The sequence below is a fragment of the Zonotrichia leucophrys genome, chromosome 14, assembly GCF_028769735.1.
Source record: "Zonotrichia leucophrys gambelii isolate GWCS_2022_RI chromosome 14, RI_Zleu_2.0, whole genome shotgun sequence".
Classification (NCBI taxonomy): domain Eukaryota; kingdom Metazoa; phylum Chordata; class Aves; order Passeriformes; family Passerellidae; genus Zonotrichia; species Zonotrichia leucophrys.
In genome coordinates this window covers 15,306,096-15,328,490 of record NC_088184.1, presented here as the reverse complement: position 1 = coordinate 15,328,490, position 22,395 = coordinate 15,306,096, and the positions used below count along the sequence as shown (strand labels likewise).

The window sequence follows — 22,395 nt, the reverse complement described above, 5'->3', positions numbered from 1 at the left end:
CCCTGCTCTTGTTCTGCTCTCTCCCGACACAGGAGAATACGCCCTGATGGTTGTTGTGTCCAACCAGTACGAGAACCTCACCCACCTGAGCGCAGTGCAGGTTCACAGCCCCCTGGTTGCCGTGCAGGTGGAGGCAGAGCAGGATGTTCTGGTGGTGGGCAGGCCGGTCACCTTCCGAGCCACCGCCCTGCCATCCCCCTACGGCGTGGTGTACACCTGGGACTTTGGGGACAGCTCCTCGCTGCTCACAGAGCCCCAGCCCACAGCCACCCACAGCTACCCCCGCCGAGGGGTGTACAACGTCACCGTGACAGCCAACAACACCGTGAGCAGCGTGGGCACCGTGGAGTGCTACCAGGTGTTCGAGGAGATAACGGGGCTGCGCGTTTCTGCCGACGAGGCCGCAGAGCAGGGGGCACCTGTCACCATCAACGCCTCCGTGCACACTGGGGACAGCATCACCTGGATCTTCGACATGGGCGATGGCACAGTGCTGAGGAGTCGGGTGCCAGTGGTGGAACACGTGTACATAAAGGACATCAACTGCACCGTGAACGTGACAGCCGTGAATCCTGTGAACTCCGTCTCCCAGGTGGTTCCTGTCCGGATATTTGTCCTGGAAATACTCAAAATAGAGCCTACTTCTTGCATCCTGGAGCACCCCGACGTGCAGCTCACCGCCTACGTGACGGGGAATCCTGAGGAGTACATCTTTGACTGGACTTTTGGGGACGGCTCCTCCAATGTCACAGTCAGCGGGGACCCTGTGGTGATGCACAACTTCACCCGGAGCGGGACGTTCCCGCTCACCCTGACCCTCTCCAGCAGCTTTAACAAGGCTAACTACTTCACCAGTGTCTGTGTGGAGCCAGAGATCCTCAACGTCACCCTCCTCCCCTCCAAACGCTTTGTGAGGCTTGGGGAAGAGACCTCCTTCCAGGTCAGTGCTGTGCCTCCCTACCAGTACCGCTACCGCTGGGATTTCGGCAACAACGAGTCCACCAGGTCCAGTGGCACTGAGGTGACCTACACCTACAAGAACACAGGGGTGTTCCTGGTCACAGTGACCGTCTCCAACAACGTCTCTTTCAACAACGACACGGCCTTTGTGGAGGTCCAGGAGCCGGTTGGGGTAGCAAAGATCGAGTATAACGGGACGGATGTTCTGGAGCTGAACCAGATCTACCTGTTCTCTGCCAGCATGAATGGAACCAAAGTGAGTTACTGCTGGGACTTTGGGGATGGCACTGTCCAGCCTGGGCAAGTGGCCACCCACTCCTACAACAGCACAGGGCACTACAGCATCACAGTGATGGGGCAGAACGACGTGAGCTCCAACGAGACCACCATTGATGTCACGGTGAAGCGGCGGCTCTTTGGCCTGACCGTCAATGCCAGCAGGACAGTGGTGCCACTGAATGGCTCGGTGAGCTTTGTGGCCACCCTGGTGGCTGGCACTGCCATCCGCTACTCGTGGATCCTCTGTGACCGCTGCACTCCCATCCAGGGCTCCTCCACCATTTCCTACACCTTCCGCTCCGTGGGCACCTTCAACGTCATTGTCACGGCCGAGAACAAGATCAGCTCGCTGCAGGACAGCATCTTTGTCTACGTCCTGGAGCAGATTGAGGGCCTGCAGGTGGCCAGCACCGACCTGGTGGAGGACTTGTATTTCCCAACTAACAAAACACTGCATTTGCAGGCCGTGGTGAGAGAGGGCACAAACATCTCCTACAGCTGGGTGGTCCAAAGGGATGGCAGTGCTGTGCAGACCTTCACTGGGAAAACCTTCCCCTTGAGCATCCTGGAAGCTGGGAACTACACTGTCTACCTGAAGGCCACCAACATGCTGGGCTGTGCCACTGCTAACAGGACTCTGGAGTTCATTGAGAGCCTTGGTGTCCTAAAGCCCTATGCCTTCCCCAACCCAGCTGCTGTTAATGCCTCTGTGAACATCAGTGCCACCATAACCAGTGGCACTGGCGTCACGTACGTGTGGTACCTGGAGGATGGCTCCTCTCCTGTCACCTCTGAACCCTTTATTGTGCACTCCTTCCAAAGCCCTGGGATGATTGAGGTCATTGTTGGAGCAGAAAACAAGCTGAATTCAACCAATGCCACTGTTTCTGTGTGTGTGGAGGAGGCCATCGAGGGGCTGAGTATAGGGACAGCAGAGCTGGACTGTAGGTACGTCTCCTCAGGCTCCACGGTGGTCTTTGAGGGGGAGCTGCAGAGGGGCACTGAAGTGACCTGGCTGTGGGAGGTGCCAAATGGCACACTGAGTGGCCAGTCCGTGGCAGTCACCTTCCCCACGGCAGGCTGGTACACGGTCCACCTGAACGCCTCCAACGACATCAGCTGGGCTCTGGCCAGCAGGAACATCTCCGTGCTGGACAGGATTCAAGGTCTGGAAGTCATCGCCAGCAAGAAGGTGGTGGAGCCAGGAGAACAGGTCACCTTTGAGATCAGGATGCTGTCAGGTACCTCTGTGAGCTACCTGGTGAGCATTAGTGGGGACTACTCCGTGGTGCTCAACGGCTCCAGGTACAGCCACGAGTTCACCAAGAGCGGCGATTACCTGGTGACCGTGACCGTGCAGAACCAGATCAGCATCGCCCACGCCCAGGTGCTCATCTCTGTCCTGGAGCCCATCCAGGGCGTCAGGCTGCTGAACTGCTGCGAGGAGGGCATTGCCACGGGCACGGAGAAGAGCTTCAGTGCCCGCGTGGGCAGCGGCTCCCGCGTGTCCTTCTCCTGGCAGTTCTGCCTGTGGAAGGAGCGAGGCCGCTCCGTGGTTGCTGCGTCAGGAGACAGAGTGTCCTATGCTCCAGAAGCTGCAGGGCTGCTGGAGATCCACCTCACTGCCTTCAATGACTTGGGAAGTGTCAACATCACCAGAACCATCCAGGTGCAGGACCCCATAGTGCAGGTGTCCCTCAGTGCCACCAATGCCTTTGTCAACAGGACAGCGCTGTTTGAAGCTGTGGTGCTGCCCAGCAGCAGGAGCGTTGAGTTCTTGTGGAGCTTTGGGGATGGCTCTTCCACTCAAACCACCAGGGTTGCAGTGGCCAACTATTCCTACCTGAGCCCCGGGGATTACCTGGTGGAGGTGAATGCCACCAATCTCATCAGCTTCTTCATAGCCCAGCTCACTGTCACCGTCAAAGTCCTGGAGTGCGAGGAGCCCGAGGTGGAGCTGGCCCTGCCACCGCAGGTGGTTATGAAGAGATCGCAGAGGAACTACCTGGAGGCACAGATTGACCTCCGAGGGTGCTTCAAGTACCAGACAGAGCACCTGTGGGAGATCTACAGAGCACCCAGCTGCATGAACCTGGATGACTCCAGCAGGATCCGGCTGCCCAACGTCGACGTGAACAGGCCCCAGCTGGTCATCCCAAAGCTCGGCCTGGAAGTTGGGAACTACTGCTTCATGTTTATCGTCTCCTTTGGAGACACCCCGCTGTCCAAAAGCATCTTTGCCAACGTGACTGTGATCCCGAGCAAGCTGGTCCCAATCATTGATGGCGGGTCGTACCGTGTATGGTCCAACACCCAGGACTTAATCCTGGATGGGGAGAAATCCTACGACCCGAACTTGGATGATGGGGAACAGACCCCGCTGTTGTATGAGTGGTCCTGCACATCCTCCTCCAAGGTAAGAGCAGCCTTGCCCAGCCACAGTGACCATTTGGGACCTCCAGCTCCACCACAAACTTGTCTGGGGTGAAACAGTGTCGAGGGAAGCTTTTGTGAGCATCTTTAACAGAGATGCTTTAACATGCTCTCCTGCTCTGGCAGGAGGGTTGCAAAGGTTCAGTTCCCAGCTCAGGATGATGATGCAGAAATAGATGTGAGGTGTGGTGCAGTGCACCTGGGCAGGGCAGAAGGGCTGGCTCTGGGAGGGAAGCATGAGCATTGCTGCTTCCATGGCATTTTCCTCTGCTCCCCACTGTCAGTGCTGCTGTTGCTGTGCACTGAGAGTGTTTCGGAGCTGCTGATGCAGCCTGGGAGCTCAGGGCTCTGGTCCCTCCCCCAGTAACAGTTAAATGCCTCTAATGCCACCAGGGGACAAAGTTAGACTTTGCAGAGGTTGAGTGACCACAGCTTGTGGTCACTAGCAGGTCACTGTCCTTGTGCTGCAGGGATCTGACCCTGCAGTGATGGAAGGGCAAGGAGACCTTCCTGGCAAATCCCCATGGGAATCCACCTCAGCAGCATTTTTGACTGAATGTGGAACTCTTTTGCTTGTACGATGTCATGTTTTCTATCTTTGTCTCAAATGTGAAGTGTGTGGGGATTGGACTTTTTGGTTTAATGTGAGCTTTTTGTGTTGCTTGGCAATGTTTGTAAGGTGTTTAATGAAGAATTAATTGCTGTAAACTACAAATGTGAAACTCAGATGAAATACAGGAGTATTCCAACTACTGTTTACTAACCTGAAGAGTAGGATAATGTGTTTTATTGTCCACACACGCCCTGTTTCTCCCACCCCAGTGGTGGCACTGCACAGCAAGGTCTGTGACAGTGACTCTGTGTGGACCTGAATGTTTTGGCTGTGGACTAACCCGATGTGCACCCTTACCAAGGAGGGTTTGAAAGTTCTTTTCTCCTTGCAAGCAGAGCTCGGCTGCAGGGTGCTCTCTGAATTTCAGTGCCAAGGAAGGAATTGTCACAATTTCCAAAGCTCTATTAGAGGCAGATGTGGAGTACACGTTCGACCTCACCGTCAGGAAGGAAGGGATGAGTCCCGAGGCCACCAACCAAACCGTACGTACCACACTCAGCTGTCACCTTCTCTGTGTGGCACAGTCACCTCTGAGGCACAGAGTCATGGGGTGGTTGGGGTGGAAGGACCTTAAAGATCACCCATTGCATGGCAGGGACACCTTCCACTGTCTCAGGGTGCTCCATGCCCCGTCCAGCCTGGCCTTGGGCACTGCCAGGGATCCAGGGGCAGCCACAGCTGCTCTGGGCACCTGTGCCAGGGCCTGCCCACCCTCACAGGGAGGAATTAGTCCCTTTCCCAAAGAAATTTCTATAGGAGAAAGGAAACTTCCTTTCCCATCCTTTAGCACTCCCGGCTCTTCACATACCACGAGCTCTGCCCTCATTTTACCCAGAGAGCTTCCTAAGAGCCAGGGCTCAGTTTTACTGTCAATAATTCCTCTCTTCTCACCTTCCAAGCTCTTCTAGGGGAGGATTTTTTCAGGGCACGTTGTTTGTGTCCCACGAATCCCAGGGCTGAGCTCACCCGCTCAGTTCTGTCGGGAACATCCATCGTGGTGCAGTTGGCAACTGGAGATGGACTCAGGCTGGAAGTGGAAATTCTTACAGCCCGGGTTTGAAACCAGAGCTGCGGGATGAAAAGAAAAAAATGAAATTGATAGTCTTTCAAGGACATTCCGTACTATCTGGTTTCCATGCAGGAGCACAAAACAACGCTCCCAGTGTCGCAGGAAATGTGCAGATACTGGCGGGATGAGCAGGGCTCCAGCGCAGGGCTGGGGAATATTCATCCCCTTTTAAGGGTCTGCCATGTTAAACAATGTCTTCATTACTGTCTTTGAATTCATAACACTCATTATGCCAGGGCAGAGGGCTCAGTCCAGTGCTGGACAAGCCCATTTCCTCGGGGATTAAAGGAATTTAGACAGAGCGCAGGAGTCAGAGTTCAGCTGCTGTTGTGTCTGAGCCACCGGTGCCTCTGGAGCTCCTCTAGTGCTCTGCCAGGAAGGTGTGGTGGATGTCTGGAGATGTGCAGTTGGATTCCAGCTGGAAGCCTGGAACAACGTGCTGCTCCCTGGAAAAGGTGGTCCTTCCATCCCCGCCTGGCAGCACAAGCAGGGTTTGCTGGGAATTCAGCACCAGGGACCAGAGGGACATTTCAGAAGTCATTTATGTAGTTAAAAAGTGTAAATAAATAAATCCAGAATAATCTAGATCAGCCCAACTTAGCGCTGGGTGGCCGTTGCAAACCGCTGATGGAACTGGGCAGTGTGAGAGCAGAGATGCAGCTTAAATCTGACCCCAAATTTGGGAATCCCTTCCTGCTGTTCCTTAGCACAGACTGGGCTGGTGCAGAGCAATTCCTCCCTGCAGCACCAGCTGCTGGGGTGTGTCCTTACCTGTTGGGTGTGTGTGCTTTGGTCAGACCTTCTGATGGAGCCTCTTGCCTTGCCAGGTGTTCATCAAGAGGGGAGGAGTCCCCATTGTGTCCCTGGAGTGCGTTTCCTGCAAGGCTCAGTCTGTCTACGAGGTCAGCAAGAGCTCCTACGTGTACCTGGAGGGCACCTGCCAGAACTGTCACAACGACTCCAAGCTTGGGGTAAAGTCACAAGGCTTTGCTTCACCTCTTTGAAGGGGGGCTCTGGGAGAAGGGGCAGGCAGAGGTGGAAAGGGAAAGAGAAGTGAAGTCCTGGACCTAAATTGCTGTGGAGACAAGGAGGGGAAGCAATCCCTGGCCACAAGCAGCAGCAGGTGGGCCTGGCTGAGTCCTTGTGGGGTCATTCTAAGCCAAAGCCATGAGTGACCAGGTCTTTCCACACAAAAGCCACTTTTTTTTTTCCTATAAGAGATCTGTAAAGTAGTTTTTCTCCCTGCTGATTGGCATTTTGCCCGTTATTCTGGTGGTTCAAGCAGAGGTGGTTCAGTCTCCCCTCTTGTGCCCTCCTCTAATTCCAGCTTCCCCTGCAGCCTGTGGAGTGAAGCAGTCTCAGAACTGGAAGTCCTGTTGCTCCCAGCAAGCCCAGCATGTCCTTGCTTGGCATTTTCTGCTTGGTTATCTCACTGTTTCTCCTGTTATCACAATTGTAGGTTTGTGCTATTAACAGTAACCACCCAGGCCACGTTCAGCTTGAAGCACATAAAACACGGTATCCCGTGGAGACTCCACCAGCCCTTCATTTATTTCCTGTGTTTTGTACTCTGAATTATGAAATATTCTGTTGGAGGGTGATGTAATTCCAGAAACTAAAGTAGATCTCACAGTGGAAATATTCCCACCAGACATTTTGGAAAAGTTCCAGTTCTTGTTGCTGTAGCACACAAGACTAAAGCTGAATTATCAACTGCAAATTTGGCAGACGCTCCCACTAGAAATCTGTTACTTTTTATAAAAGACTCAATCTGAAAACATTTTAAGGACATAGCTTGAGCTTCAAACCGAACCTCTGGTGTCCTTCCCCCTGCAGAGGTGGGCAGCTCACAGCTTCAAGAACAAGTCCCTCATCCTGGACAGAACAACCACGTCCACCGGCGACACGGGCATGAACCTGGTGCTGAGGCCGGGAGCCCTGCGGGACGGCGAGGGCTACACCTTCACCCTGCACATCACAGACCTCACCACGGGGGAGGAGGGCTTTGCCTCCATCGACCTGCTGCCCAACCAGCCCCCGGTGGGGGGCTCCTGCCGCCTGTCCCCCGAGGGGCCCCTGCGGGCGCTGGAGACCAAGGTGCACTTCGAGTGTGCAGGTGAGAGCCCCTGCTCCTCATCACCCCCTGCTCCTGCCACAGAGGTTCCCTTCACCCCAAACTGCTGCCCCGGGGTGCTGCTGGCCAGGGCTGGGCTCAGCAGTGGTTTGGACCACGAGCAGCTTTGTGTGCCCAGATTGTGGAGCTCCCCAGAGCAGGCAGGCAGTTTAAAAATTCCTAACTCACGTAGGTGAATGATGGTATCCAGGCCAGGCCAGTTCTTGTGGAAGGGACTGGGTATTTCAGTGCAGGAAAATGAAGATGGTGCCCAAAACTGAGTCACAGTATGTGGGAAGAATCAGCAGATGAAGCAGTGGGGCCGTCTCTGCTGTGTGGGCTGGATGTTCCCACCAGAGCCACCTTCCCAACCAGCTGCAGAGACAGCAGCAGCGAGCCCAGCGTTGGAAAAGTGGCCTGGCCGATGTCCCGTAGCCTTGGGCCAAGGACTAAGTGCCTCTGGAAACCAGATTTCCCCAAATGATCCGTGGTGGAGATTAGAGCTGTTTGTGCACAGTGCCGGGAAGCCACGCTGGGAGGGGATGAGCCCTGCTGCCTCCAGGGGCTGGGCACCAGACTGGGGGAGCAGCAGAAACGTGGTCAGGGTCTGGGGTTCTAACTTGGGTGTGTTTTGAGCTATCCAGAATAACCCTGGAATCAGTTCCTCCTTGGAATGGTGGGAATTTCAGCTCTTAGTGATTGTTTTTTAGCTGAAGTGACAGACACAGTGACTGTGCCCGTCTGGGTCGCTCCAAACCCCGTTTGTGCTGCAGGGCTGAGCAGGATGGGACCCTTCTGGGGAGGGCAGGGGCAGGAGCTGGGGCAGGGGAAGGAGCAGGAACAGGAGCAGGGGCAGTGCCAACTCCTCCAGAGCAGTGTCTGCAGCTCCCCATGGCCCTGTCACAGCTCCCTGTGTTCCCCTGCAGGCTGGCAGGGCTGGGGCAGTGCCTGCAGCTCCCCATGGCCCTGTCACAGCTCCCCATGGCCCTGTCACAGCTTCCCAGGTCCCTGTCACAGCTCCCTGTGTTCCCCTGCAGGCTGGCAGGGCTGGGGCAGTGCCTGCAGCTCCCCATGGCCCTGTCACACCTCCCTGGTTTCCCCACAGGCTGGCAGGGCAGGGGCAGTGCCAGCTCCTCTGGGGCAGTGCCTGCAGCTCCCCATGGCCCTGTCACAGCTTCCCAGGTCCCTGTCACAGCTCCCTGTGTTCCCCTGCAGGCTGGCGGGGCAGGGGCAGTGCCAGCTCCTCTGGGGCAGTGCCTGCAGCTCCCCAGGCCCTGTCACAGCTCCCCAGGCCCTGTCACAGCTCCCTGGTTTCCCCGCAGGCTGGCGGGGCAGGGGCAGTGCCAGCTCCTCTGGGGCAGTGCCTGCAGCTCCCCAGGCCCTGTCACACCTCCCTGTGTTCCCCTGCAGGCTGGCAGGGCAGGGGCAGTGCCTGCAGCTCCCCAGGCCCTGTCACAGCTCCCCACGTCCCTGTCACAGCTCCCCAGGCCCTGTCACAGCTCCCCAGGCCCTGTCACAGCTCCCTGGTTCCCCCGCAGGCTGGCGGGACACGGAGGACGCGCAGGCCCCGCTGGTGTTCACGCTGCTGGCGTCGCGCCGCCGGCCCGGGCACTGGCAGGAGCTGTGCGTGTACAAGGGCAGCCGCGCCGAGCACGGCGCCTTCCTGCCCCCCGGCTTCCACGAGAGCGGCTTCCAGGTGTCCGTGGCCGTGCTGGTGCAGGACCAGCTGGGAGCCACCGTGGTGGCCGTCAACCGGTAAGAGACGGCTGGGCTGGCTGGGTCAGACAGGAGCCAGGCTGCAGGTCCGTGGTGTTTCTCATGCAGATGGGGCACCAGGGCAGCAGCAGCAGTGCTGCCTTTGTGGGTCACCCACCTGCCTTCCCTCCTGTCCCTTCCCAGCCCAGCCTGCACTTCACCCAGATCCTCTTTCCCTGCAGCTCCATGGAAATCGGCCTCCCCGAGGGCTTCCCCAGCCTCTCCCACTGGCTCTACAACCAGACTGACACCGTGCTCCAGGGCTTGGTGAAACAAGGGGACCCTCAGCAGGTCATCGAGTACTCCCTGGCCCTCATCACCATCCTAAATGAGGTAACACAGCTCGTTCTGCCTATGAGGGGCCTCCAGAGATCTTTGCAATCACCAGGAGAATTTTTGGGCCAGTTTTTGTACAAAGATCTCTATAGGCAGGGCAGGAATTCGGGGCTATATTCCTGTCTCCCTGCCCAGGAAGAGGCTGCAGCACACCTGGAAGCCAGGCAGGGATGGTCCCCCTGGGCACAAGCACCCTGCTTAGCTGGATAAGGACTACACTCCAGGTGCTAGTGAGCTGCTGAGTGCCAGGCTGTTCAGATAATTGCTTGGAGAGCAGAAGTGGCAGTGAGGAAGTTCTGCTGGAAAACCAGCTCATTAGATAGATCCCTCTGGGGAGAGGCAGAGCAGGAGATGTGGAGTGCAGGGAACGGGCGACTCCAGCTCAGCTCAGCAGCCTCTGAAACCACTCCTCACTGCAGGAGCATCGGGGGTAGGACATTTGGGATGAATGGAGATGAGAGATCTCTGCAGCCAGGTGAGGAACTTGGGGTTTATTGCAAAGGGCCTGGGTGCAGGGCCCTGCTGGGAGCTGCAGCCACAGCTCAGAGCAGGCTGAGAGAAGAGAGGGGGAGAGAGGATGCGAGAGTGAGACAGTAAAAGCGTAAGAGAGTAAAAGGGGTAAGAGAGCAAAGTTCTCATTACAATACAATAAATCTTCTTCTGTGATGAATGTTCTAATTCTCACTAAACAATCTAGTACAATATACAAATCCTATAGCATTTACATACAGCATGTAAGAATCACTACGTCACCATACTGTGTTATATTTTAAACCCTATAAACTCCTCTTTGGGCCCTTTCTGCCAAGCTGTAGGGTCTGCTCTGACCCTTGGGCCTGTCTGCAAGCAGAGAGTGTTGTTCCATCAACAGGGGATCACCTTCAGTCTGGCCACGCCATTGTTTTCCAGTTGTTCAGTAACCGAGGGATCTCAAAGCTTGCTTTCATTTCAATCTCACTTATAGTTTCCATATTCTCAAAATCTTTTCCCAGACAATCATATTTATAAAGCTTTCCTGTTCCATCTTCCCCAACACTCGCTGTGTTGTTCCCTCCCCTCCCTGCTCACCTCCTCCTGCTGTTTCCCCCCGCAGTACGAGCGGTCGGAGCTGCTGGAGCCCGAGGCTGGGCAGGAGCTGGAGCTGCGCACCTGGACCCGCAACACCATCACGGAGACGCTCAACGCGCTCAAGGTCAACACGGTGGATGACATCCAGCAGATCTCAGCTGCCCTGGCCCAGTGCACGGTACGGCCGCCCCACCTCAGCCTGCAGCTCCTCAGGGCTGCTGTGCTCACCTGGCTTTGCCCACACACACACAGGGACAGGTGGCACTGCCTGGTACTGTGACGGTGGTCACAGGGGTCTTAGGATGAGGGAAGAGACGTTTCTTCTGAACAGAGAGTCCTGAGCTGCTCCCTCCCCACTTCTGAGCCTGCAAACCTCATAAATCCCTTCTTTCTGTGGGTGCCCGGGTTTGGGGTTGAGCACATCCCATTCCATGCTGGAGCAGTTTGTTTCTGCCTCTCCCACCTCCTCCTGCCTCGTGACTTGGTTTTGCTGTGGGAGCTTAGGGCTAGAAATAGAATTTTTATTCCACGGGGAAAGCTGACATTCCAGGATTACTCTGTGCTCTGGGCTGGAATGAAAAGCTTAGGAAAACAGTCCTCCAGAAATTCCCAGGTGGCTGGGACAAGTGGAGCTCACACATTCCTGCATAAGTGTCCATTAGGGCTGGTACATTCTTGATTTTACCTACAAGGGAGAGAAAAAATCAGAATTAGTTTCTCCTGGAGGGATAAAAAAAGGAATCTTGGACTTTTTGGTCGTTTCTCCTCCCTGAGTAGGAGCTGCCCTTGGGTGGTTCCTCCCCATAACCCAGTGTCTTCCCCACCTCCCTGATTCCTGACTCCAATTTACACAGAATCCTGGCTTCTCAGAGCTTACAAATAAAGCAGAAAAGGGGGAATTCAAGACCTGCAGATGCTGTTTTGATTCTTCACCAAAACATATGGTGAATCACGGCTGAATCCTGTGATGATTAAAAGAAAAAAGATGAATAAGAGCGAGGAAGGGGGTTGTAACAGCTTCCATGTGTTCCTCAGTCCCTCCCATCCAGCCCTGGAGAGTGCAGGGAGCTCCAGGCCATGGCTGGAACATTCTGTTTCTTGGACACATCTGGGAGCAGAGGGAGGGACATCCATCATGCCTGAGTGGCAGGATTCCTCCCACAGCCTTCAGGAGGATTTGGACACTGAAATGGATTTGGTTGGGGCTAAATCCTGCTTCCACTGGAGGTCATGGAGGGGATGGAGGAATCCCATGCAGCTCCTCCTGCTTGGTTGCTGTGTGTGGTCCCAGAGGGGTGTGCACACCAGGGAAAACATGAATTTAGAATCACAGAATCCTGCAATGGCTTGGGTTGGAAGGATCAGGGTGCTCCAAGCCCTGTCCAACCTGGCCTTGAACATTTCCAGGGATAGAGCAGCCACAGCTTCTCTGGGCAGCAATTTCCTCCCTTTATTCCTCTTCCCAACCCAAAAGCATCCTCTGCCAGGCATCCTCTGCCTGCCTGTACATTTGGAATGTCATGGGGGGCTGATGGAAGAGTCTTGGGGCCGCCAACAGGTTGCTCACAGTGTCAGTGTGAGAGGGCAGCCTCTGCTGGCCCCTGCCCAGAGGGAGAAGCTCTCCTGAGGACAGAGCCACTCCCTTCCCTGGGCTGCTCCTGCCCTGTCACACCCTGGTCCCTTTGCAGGTGGTGAGCAAGGAGCTGGTGTGCAAGTCGTGCCTGACAAGGACCCTGAACAAGCTGGAGACCATGATGACCATTCTGCAGGGGGAGACCACGCAGGGCACGGTGACCCCGACCGGCATCGCCGACAACATCCTCAACATCACAGGTGAGCCTTGGCCTCTGGTGGGGACAGGGACAGGGACAGGGACAGGGTAGGAGCAGGCTGAGAGGAGCTTCCAGGCTCCCTCCTCTGCCATCTGGGCTTTGGCACAGATTTTTAGGAAGTTGTTTCTGCCATTTGGAGTGTGGCATCCCAGCCCTCTCTGCTCCCTGCGCTTTTCCCAGGGTTGTCCTGGCTTTGGCAGCTGCTCTGTGGACATTTCCATCTGACAGTTGTTAATATAACCCGCTAATACTCCTAATAAGCTCACTAATACTCCAGGGGATTCTCTTTTTAGTAAACAATGAGTAACAGCTATGGCTTCCAGATGCCTGTCTTCCTGGTTGGAGTCCAAGGAGGCTGTCAGACCTCACTGGGGCATCTGGGAGCACTGTGTGGAAATTCCTACCTGGGTGACCTGGGGGAAGCAGAGACACCTTCTCTGCACCCCTGGTTACCTCTGCACTCCCTTCTGAGTGTTGTGCACTTTATGGTGCAGAAGCTTGGAACATATGTTTGTTTATCCATTCCCTCCCTCTTTCCTGAGCTGTGGTTCTCTTCATTACACAGCAGGGAAATCAAGCGTGTGGTGATTAAGTATTCCTCACCAAACCTGGTAGATTAGAGAGGCTGCAGGAGCTGCTGACAGCTTTGCTTTTAGCTCTGGGCTATGAGCACTCCAGTGGGGAAGGTCATGTGCAGAGGAACAGTGAGAAGACAGCAAGGAAAGCCTTGTCTGATTGCTTTGGAGAGGTGTCAGGGGTTCTGACTGTAGCAGTTATCCAGGCCATTTACCACCTCCTCTTCATGTCTCTCCTGGCAGGTGACCTGATCCACCTTGTCAATACAGTTTCACAAGAATCCAAGCCCCAGGAGCTGCTGGCTGATTCCCACAATTTGCTGCTGGCTCCCAAAGCCTACAACCTGTCCTCCAGCCTGATGCGGATCCTGATGAAATCCCGGGTGCTGAACGAAGAGCCCCTCGAGCTGGTGGGAGGAGAAATTAAGGCCACAGGCAAGAGGTCTGACCCCTTTAACCTGCTGTGCTACGAAAACACACCAAACTGCCAGTTCTCCATCCCCCAGGCCTTCAACTCCACCCTTTCCAACCTGACGGATGTCATCCAAGTCATGTTCCAGGTGGACTCCAATCCCTTCCCCTTTGGCTACATCAGCAACTACACCGTGTCCACCAAGGTGGCCTCCATGGAGTTCCAGACACACAACGGGGTGCAGATCCCCATCGGGAGCCTGGACTCTGAGAAAGCCATCACTGTGATGGTCTCAAACAGCACAGAGCCCGACAATCTCGTGGCTGGCACTGAGGTCATCGAGGCAAGATCGTCCGTGAACCTGATTGTGATCATGGAGAGCAACAACAGGGAAGCAGGACTGCACTTTCAGCTCACCTACAGAGTCCTCAATGGTAGGGCAGACAAATCCATCTCTTTGTTGGTGCTTCCTGTTGGAGAGGAGGGCTGGGTGTGGGGGATAACCAGTGTGGGAGGGGATGCTGGGTGCCAGCAGCAGGTTCCACACTGCATGGTCGAGGTTCTGGCTGTCCTGGACAATCTCCATGCCCAGTGTCATCCTTACTCATGGATTCTGGCTCTGAGAAGCCTTTTGCTTTTCCCAGCCCTTCTGTTGAGCCTCATTAGCCCTGGGAGGCATTGCCCAGTCCCTCTCCCAGGCAGGCCCAGTGGTACCCAGTGCTCAGGGACCCTCTGAGGTGCACACTGAGGGAGCACAGTCTGGAGAAGCATCTCCCACAGCTCTGCATTCCTTCTTCCCTGAGCCCCAGACCTGTGGCTGAGCCTGCCCGGGGTTTTTAACGCCCTTTCTGTTCTTCCCCTCCCCACAGAGCATTACCTGGCCAGTGAGCCCGAGCCCTTCATCATGGCCTATCTCCATCACGAGCCCGAGCCCAACGAGCACAACTGCTCTGCCTCCAAGAGAATCAGCCTGGACGCCCTGGCTGGAAGTGACCACAAGCTCTACACCTTCTTCACCTCACCCAGGTGAGAGCAGCCTCCCTGTCAGCCTCAGGCTGTGCTGTGGGTGCGTGTGAGGGGTGCTCAGGTGGTCTGTGGAGCCCCTGAGTACCTGCACAGCCAAAGGGTGTGAATTACACCACATCCACTGGGCTTTTCCTCCTCTCTGAGTGCATCCCTGCCCCTGTGGCTGGAAGCTTTCTGTGGTCACACCTCTACCAGATTGCGGCTGGTGTCCCTTCAGGAGCCAGAGGAGTCATCTCCTTGCTCTTCCCCTTCCCCAGAACGGATGACCCCATCCAGAAATACTACCTGAACATCACCAACCACTTCAGCTGGTCGGCAGTGGAGGTGACCCTGGGGCTGTACACGTCCCTGTGCCAGTACTTCAGCGAGCAGGAGAAGCGCTGGAAGACAGAAGGAATTGTCCCCCTGGAGGAGACCAGGCCGGACCAGGCCGTGTGCCTAACCCAGCACCTGACAGCCTTTGGGGCCAGCCTGTTTGTGCCCCCAAACTCTGTCCAGTTCATCTTTCCCGTGAGTACAGCAAAGCAGAGGCAGTGCAGTGCTGTCACACATAGGACAGGTTGTTGTCACCTGGAGCAAAGCCATAGGCTCCTGTTGGTTTCATGTCCAAGCTGGCACCAGCACAGGCATCTGGGAGCCTTTGGGAGGTGCAGATGGGCACAGCTCAGGGGAAGCTGTGTCCCCTGGTTGGGAATCCTGCCTGGAAACAGACCTTTGCAGATGGCTTTAGTCCCTGGCCTGGACAGCTCGCACTGTGCTCCCCTCCTGGGGAGATGCCAAAGGTTCCTCCCAGCACTGTTTGATCCCAGAGAGCTGCACCTGCCAGCTGCTCCCTGCTTCCCAGGGGCATCCAGCCCTGCCTGGCTGTGTCCCTGTGACGTGAGCAGGAGCAGGGAGCTCCTGGCAGCTGCAGGGCCGCGGCTGTGAGTGGGGCCATGGCCAGGAAGGAGGCAGGGAACGGGAACGGGAATGGGAATGGGAAGGGGATCCTCCTGGGCTGGCCTTTCAACACTTCTCTCTTGTGCAGGCTCCAGGCCCGGGGCTGAACTACATCGTGCTGCTGACGTGTGCCGTGTGCTTTGTCACCTACTCGGTGGCCGCGCTGATCGTGCACAAGCTGGACATGATCGACCTGCACCGCGTGGGGGTGATCCCCTTCTGCGGCAAGAACGGGATGTACAAATACGAGATCCTGGTGAAAACGGGCTGGGGCAGAGGCTCAGGTGAGCCCACAGCCTGCTGCTGTGCCTGCTTCCCAAGGGGACACCTGTAGCCCACCTGAGGTCCCACCTCAGCACATCACACTCCCTGCAGGACCCAGAGCTGCAGCTTCAGGCCAGGGCCCCCCACAGCATTCCCAGGGTTTATTGTGTGATGATGGGGCAGGTCAAGAGAATGGTTGGGGTTGGAAGGTTCCTCAAAAACCTTCTGGTTCCAAACTCCTGACGTGGGCAGGGACACCTTCCACTAGCCCAGGCTGCTCCACCCCTGGCCATTGTGGTGGCACAAGCAATTGCTGCTGGAAGGAACCACCCAGGAGAGAAATCCCCCCATCCTGTCCTCCCTGACTGGGCTGTGGTTGCAGAGGCAGAGGTTGTTCCTCACTTCTGTCCCTCTCCTGCCCAGCTGGCCCTTTGGATGGCTCCTTTTGCTGTCCTCCAGGACCCATCACTTTGTTCTGAATCCTTCCCAACAGCAGCCAGGCTCAAAGTTTGGCTTCCCTTCAGGGTCTGGTTTGTAGATAGAGCTGCCACAGGCAGGGCTGGGGAGCAGCTGCACCTCGGGTGGGCTTCCCTGAGGGAGCCCCTTCCTTCCCTGCAGGTACCACGGCCCACGTGGGCATCGCCCTCTACGGGGTGGACAACAAGAGTGGCCACAGACACCTGGATGGGGACAACGCCTTCCACCGCAACAGCCTGGACGTGTTCCAGATCGCCACGGAGCGCAGCCTGGGCAGCGTCTGCCGCATCCGCATCTGGCACGACAACAAAGGTGGGACATGGAGGGGCCTGCACTGGGGGAGCTGGCCCCTGGTGACTGCTGGAATGGGGGGACACTGCGGGGGAACTCCTCACAGACTGGCCAGACACAGAGGATGCACTGTGCTGTGCATTGTGACCATAAATGTCACCTCAGGGTGAGGTGGCTGTGCCACGCTTCCCTCAGGGTGCTGTGCAGTGCCCATCGATGACAGTGATGTCACTGTCCCTCTGACAGTGCTCACGTGGCCCCTCAGCTTCACGGGCTCACTCAGGGAATGTGTGCCATGCAATATTTCCTTTGTGTGCCCCCATTCAGGCCTGAGCCCCTCGTGGTACCTGCAGCACGTCATCGTGCGGGACCTGCAGAGCAGCAAGAGCTATTTCTTCCTGGTGAACGACTGGCTGTCAGTGGAGAGTGAGGACAACGATGGCCTGGTGGAGAGGGAGGTGTTTGCTGCCAGTGAGTGCCCCACATCCCCTGGCTTCATCTCACCCCTGGGGCCTGGGCCCCTCCTTTTCTCCAGGCTGAGCCCCTTGCCAGCTCCCCCAGCTGCTCCTGGTGCTCCAGCCCCTTCCCCAGCTCTGGACATGCTCCAGCCCCTCCTGCTCTTTCCTCTTGTGAGGTTCCCAGAACTGGCCCTGGGACTGGAGGTTCCTCAGCAATGCCCTGCACAAGGGACAGGCACTGCCTTGGGGTACAAGCCAGGTTCCATTGGCCTCTTGCCCACCTGGACACAGCTGGGCTCATGTTCAGCCCATCACCCCCAGATCCTTTTCTGCTGGGCAGCTTTTCCAGCCCCTCATCCTCAGACCTGGAGCCCTGTGGATGAAGTGTGGGTACTCTGAAGTGTCTGGGATGGATGTGGCCAGCTCAGCCACCCTGAGCGTGTCCCTCTGTCCCCAGGTGAGAGCGAGCTGAGGAGCTTCTGGCGGATCTTCGTGGCGGAGCTGCAGCGTGGCTTCTTTGAGAAGCACGTGTGGCTGTCCCTGTGGGACCGCCCGCCCCGCTCCCGCTTCACCCGCGTCCAGAGGGCCACCTGCTGCTGCCTCCTCATCTTCCTCTTCCTCTGCGCCAACGCCGTGTGGTACGGCGTGGTGGGCAATGTCCATCTCAGGTGTGTGCAGGGTGTGGTGGGCAGTGTCCATCTCAGGTGTGTTTGGTGTGGTGGGCAGTGTCCACTTCAGGTGTGTGTTTGCTGTGGTGGGCAGTGTCCACTTCAGGTGTGTGCAGGGTGTGGTGGGCAGTGTCCATCTCAGGTGTGTTTGGTGTGGTGGGCAGTGTCCACCTCAGGTGTGTGCATGGTGTGGTGGGCAGTGTCCATCTCAGGTGTGTGCAGGGTGTGGTGGGCAGTGTCCATCTCAGGTGTGTGCAGGGTGTGGTGGGCAGTGTCCATCTCAGGTGTGTCCCCCGCCAGTCCCACCCTGCCTGTCCCCTTGGGGCAGGACACATTTTCCCTCTGCTGGGAAGAGCTTCCTTGCTTGGATGTGCCCTCCCCATTCTAAGGACTCTTGCACCAGGACATGGATGATGGATGACCCAAACCAGCCTGATTTTGGTTTCCAGGCCCATTTCCTTCTGTGCACATCTGGAATTCCTGGTTGTGCGCTGTTGTCTGCTGCTTGCTTGCCTGGCAGCCCCAGTGCTGCTGCTGACCCTTTGTGTGCTCCCTCCCTGCAGCAACGTGGCCGTGTCCAGCCTGCTCCCTGTCAGCGTGGACACGGTGGCTGTGGGCCTGGTGTCCAGCGTGGTGGTGTACCCTCTCTACCTGGTCATTCTCTTTCTGTTCCGGATGGCTCGTGGCAAGGTGAGGAGGGGGGATGGCTGCAGGCTGCTCAGGTGGGTGGGAAGCACCAGGTTGAATTCTGCCTTTCCTGGGACCTCTCTCCTCCAGCTGGGCTCTGCACTTGCCTGGTTGTGCTGCTCCAGGGCCAGACCCTTCCCTGGCCTCTGCCTCCCTTCCTCAGATCACTGCTGGCCTCTGTCAGTGCCCAGGCACCAAAAGACAGATTTTTAGAAGCTGTTTAGGCACCCAAATGCCCAAGGCAGGAGCCAGGAGCTGCTCAGTGGAGCCTCTCTGATGCCTGCCCTGGGCAAAGCTTGGCTGAGGCAGCTGGGCAGGGATTAGCTGGGGACTTATTTACCGACTAGTTAAGCACAATTAGCAGCTCCATTAAGTATTGCAGCCAGTGCTTGGGGGCTGATGAGCAGCTCATGGGGCTGATGCTGCTGAGAGCACTCAGGGAAAGCTCTCAGCCTCGGGGCTTGTAGCTGGGACAGCCTGGGTGGCCCTGGCTGTGGCACGTGTGGCTGCAGGTGTGTGGGGGCAGAGGAGATGGCCATGTGGCTGATCTCAGTGGCAGTGTCACCTCTGTGCCCCCGGTGTGCCCTGCAGGTCTCCATCAGCCACACCGTGACCCACTCGGACCAGCAGTCCCTGGAGATCGACAACTACCTGGACTCCTCAATCCTTGACAGCTCCTTCCCCACCTTCCCCGGGCTCCAGGCAGAGGTGGGTGCTTCCCTCCCCGCAGCTGGGCAGGCTCCTGGAGGGCTAGGAGCAGCTCAGTGACCCCTGGTGTTCCCAGCTTTGACCAGGCACACACCTGTGTCATGCTCCTGAAACCTTCCTGTTCCCTGCAGGCCTTCTCTGAGCAAACCAAAACAGATCTGTTCCTGGAGGACTCCAAGAGGTGAGTGGGTTTCTGGAGATGGAGCAAGCAGAGCTCCAGTCTGTGCTTTGCTGGGCTGGGCTGGGCTCCCACAGCTGTTTCTGCAGTCTCACAAGGTTCATTTCCTCTGCTCCCCTCATTCTGACTGTGCCCATTCCCATTTCCCCACAGCCTGGTGCCCTGGCCCTCCAGCGAGGCCCTGCTCAGCTGGCCAGACCTGCTGAGTGACTCCTCCATCATGGGCAACACCATCCAGAGGCTGAAGAGAGGCCGGGCCAGCCGCCACCTGGGGCTGGAGGCGCCCCTGGCCCCCGAGGAGGACACCCTGTCCCTGGGCATCCACCACCAGGGCCAGCCCCGCTACTTCTCAGCCTCAGGTGAGCCCCTGGCCCGGGCACAGCTGCTGCATCAGCTCTGGCTGCACCCAAAGGGCAGGGCAGAGGGTTGTGTCTGCTTGTAGTCTGGAAAAACAGAAATCCTGCTGGGCAGCAGAGTGGGAGCCAGGAGAGGTGTGTTCCCATGGGAATGCTGCAAGCAGCCAGCACTGCCTCGCTGGTTTCAAAGCCACAGGGTGTCCCTGAGGCTCTGGATGAGAACGTGGCCTTCTGAAGCAGCTCTGACTGCCCAGCTCTGTGGGCAAGCTGGGATGGACAGAGCTGGAGGACAGGGAGCAGGGCAGGGCTGTCCTGGGGGAAGGACATGGCTGGGACCCTCCTCCTCCTCCTCCTCCCCAGCTCCAGCAGGTGCTCAGCCATGCCCTGGGGTGGTGCTGGGGGCTGAGCTCTGAGCTCCTGCCAACCCTGTCTGTGCTCTCTCTTCCCAGATGAGGATCTGATCCGGCAGATCCTGGCAGATGGAGCCAGCGGCATCTCCCAGGACCTGGGGCCGTACATGAGGGCAGAAACAGATCTGATCTCAGGCCTGTGAGTGTCTGGGGAGCCACATGGGGGTTGAGCTGAGCTGCCTTTGGGATGCTTTCAGGGGTCACTCTGTCCCTGCTGGCCATGGCTCCTGCAGCCCCCACAGCCACAACTCACTGCCACCCTTCCAGGAGCCACCTGGAGCATCCCCTAAGGCCACAGCTGTGGCTCCAGCAGTTTTGGGCAAAGTGCTGGGATGAGAGCTTCCTTCATGGCACTGATGGGAGGGAGAAGGGGATTCTCCCCAAATCCCTGTAGTGTTGCCAAGCCCAGGACTCCCTGCTGGCCACCCTGACCAGCACCCCCAGGGCTGGCAGCCCCCAGGCACTGCAGAGTGGCCAGCCAGGGGCGGGGAGGGACAGTCAGGCCCTGTCCATGAGACACACAGCAGTGTCTGTGCCCTGGGACGTGTGGGATGTCCCAGCCCTGGTGCTGGCACTGGCATTCAGCCCCCGTGGTGCCAGCCTGCTCGGCACAGGGCCAGCAGAGGCACAGCTCTCAGCAGTTCCCCCTGTGCCTGGCAGGTCCAGCGTGTTTGGGGAGAAGGTGGAGGCTGTCATGATGCAGAGGCTGAACGACAAGGGGCAGAGCGTGGCACCTCCTGCCAGGGAAGTGAGCAGATCAGCCAAGTCCACCTGGACAGGTACGGGGTGTGCCCCGGGGTGTGAGGGGACAGGGCCCATCCCACACTACAGCTCTGTGGAGTAAATGGGAAATAAAACACAAAAGGAGCCTTGGGAAGGGCTGCTCCCTGCCTGGGATATCGCTGCTATTTCCTGCAGCTTCTCTTGGAGCCTGGATCTCAGTGAGGCCTGGGCCAGCACAGTGCTGTGCCAGTGCCTGCAGTGTCCCCTGGGGAGCTCTGCTCTGCTCCCTGCAGAGTGTGTGGGCTGGTCCCTCCAAACCTTCCAGGGCTGGTGGCAGCTCTGTGCTGGGATGAGCGCTGAGCCCACCCCTCCTGTGCCCACGGGCCCTCTGCAGTGATGCTCACACCGCTCTCCCTGCTCCTCCTGCTGCCCCCAGTTGCAGAGCAGACGTTCAGGAAGCGCCTGCTGCCTCCCTGGTGCTCCCTGCTGGCTCATGGCATCAGCCTCCTGCTCCTGGCCGCCGCCGCGGGCGTCTCCGTGTGGATCGGGGTGGGCTTCTCCTCCAGCGTGGCCCTCATGTGGCTCATCTCAGGGATATTCAGCTTTCTGGCATCGTTCCTGGTCTGGGAGCCCCTGAAGGTGAGCGTGGCACGAGTGCACTGACCTGTGTGTGGGATTAACATGTCCAGCTGCTGATCACAGTCATGGAATTGTTAAGGTTGGGAAAGCCCTTTAAAGTTATCAAGTCCATCAAGCACCACCCCCGTGTTCGCCACTAACCTGTGTCCCCAAGTGCCACATCCATGTGGGTTTTGAACACTTCCAGGCATGGTGAATCTACCATTCAAAGCCCTGGGCATCCCCTTCCCATGCCTGACAAGGCCTTGCACAAAGAAATGGGGTCAGAGTGGGCACTGAATGGTCTCTCCCATCCCTGCACCCCTCAGGAAGGGTAGGATGTGAACACCAGAGGCAGGGCTGGTGGCAGGGCTGGTGGCACTTGGTTTTGAAGGTCCAGGTAGGAGCTGTGCCATGCTGGCTGTGCCAAGGGAGCTGCTGCTGGGATGCTGAGGTGGCCCAGCTCCCTGCAGGCTCAGCTCTCTCCCTGTGCCCCAGGTGCTGCTGGAAGCCCTCTATTTCTCCCTGGTTGCCAAGAGGCTGCACCCAGAGGAGGATGACACCTTGGTGGAGCAGCCCTGCGTGGAGCACGTGTCCGAGAGGATCAGCAAGGTCCGGCCCCCGCAGGGCTTTGCCCTCTTCCAGGCCAAGGAGGAGGCCAGGAAGGTCAAGCTGCTGCACAGGATGCTCAAGGTGGGACATCTGCTGCTGCCTGGTGCCCAGGGCTCAGACACATCTGAGTGTGGGCCCTCCCAGTCAGGCTGGGATGCTCTGAGTGCTTGGCTCCAGCTCCTGCCTCAGTTTCTCAGCCTCTGGGTCTGATGCTGTTGCATGGCTATGGAAAGCACTGCTCTGCTGCAGGATGGGGATCCAGCCCTTCCATGCCATCCCATTTTTACCCTTTGCTTCCCAGAACTTCCTTATCTACATGATGTTCTTGCTGGTGGTCCTGCTCACCAACTACGGGGACGCCTCCCGCACCAGCCGGGCCTTCCTCCTGCAGAGCTCCATCAAGCAGCAGCTGGGCAGCAACGACTTCCTGCTCATCAAGAGGTCCTGCCAGCCCCTGGGGGGGCCAGGGGGGTCGGCTCCTGGGCTTGTGCTCCACACTCTGTCCCATAGGAGGTTCCTTGGTGCCCATGGGGAG

General features: G+C 57.5%; 1 protein-coding gene across 1 annotated transcript in view; it reads left to right on the top strand.

The window, feature by feature from the left end:
- PKD1 (polycystin 1, transient receptor potential channel interacting) overlaps window positions 1–22,395 on the top strand; it is a 77,338-nt gene that overhangs the window by 46,609 nt on the left and 8,334 nt on the right. Inside the window, exons 15-38 of the mRNA XM_064726449.1 lie at window positions 33–3,655; window positions 4,621–4,767; window positions 6,182–6,325; window positions 7,191–7,470; window positions 9,006–9,222; window positions 9,405–9,555; window positions 10,652–10,804; window positions 12,315–12,459; window positions 13,277–13,879; window positions 14,315–14,471; window positions 14,729–14,981; window positions 15,499–15,694; window positions 16,293–16,463; window positions 16,770–16,913; window positions 17,358–17,568; window positions 18,132–18,258; window positions 18,847–18,963; window positions 19,095–19,144; window positions 19,295–19,500; window positions 19,947–20,046; window positions 20,568–20,686; window positions 21,067–21,269; window positions 21,747–21,941; window positions 22,162–22,301. Of these exons, the coding sequence (XP_064582519.1) occupies window positions 33–3,655; window positions 4,621–4,767; window positions 6,182–6,325; window positions 7,191–7,470; window positions 9,006–9,222; window positions 9,405–9,555; window positions 10,652–10,804; window positions 12,315–12,459; window positions 13,277–13,879; window positions 14,315–14,471; window positions 14,729–14,981; window positions 15,499–15,694; window positions 16,293–16,463; window positions 16,770–16,913; window positions 17,358–17,568; window positions 18,132–18,258; window positions 18,847–18,963; window positions 19,095–19,144; window positions 19,295–19,500; window positions 19,947–20,046; window positions 20,568–20,686; window positions 21,067–21,269; window positions 21,747–21,941; window positions 22,162–22,301 (7,852 nt within the window). The remainder of the gene's footprint in view (window positions 1–32; window positions 3,656–4,620; window positions 4,768–6,181; window positions 6,326–7,190; window positions 7,471–9,005; window positions 9,223–9,404; window positions 9,556–10,651; window positions 10,805–12,314; window positions 12,460–13,276; window positions 13,880–14,314; window positions 14,472–14,728; window positions 14,982–15,498; window positions 15,695–16,292; window positions 16,464–16,769; window positions 16,914–17,357; window positions 17,569–18,131; window positions 18,259–18,846; window positions 18,964–19,094; window positions 19,145–19,294; window positions 19,501–19,946; window positions 20,047–20,567; window positions 20,687–21,066; window positions 21,270–21,746; window positions 21,942–22,161; window positions 22,302–22,395) is intronic.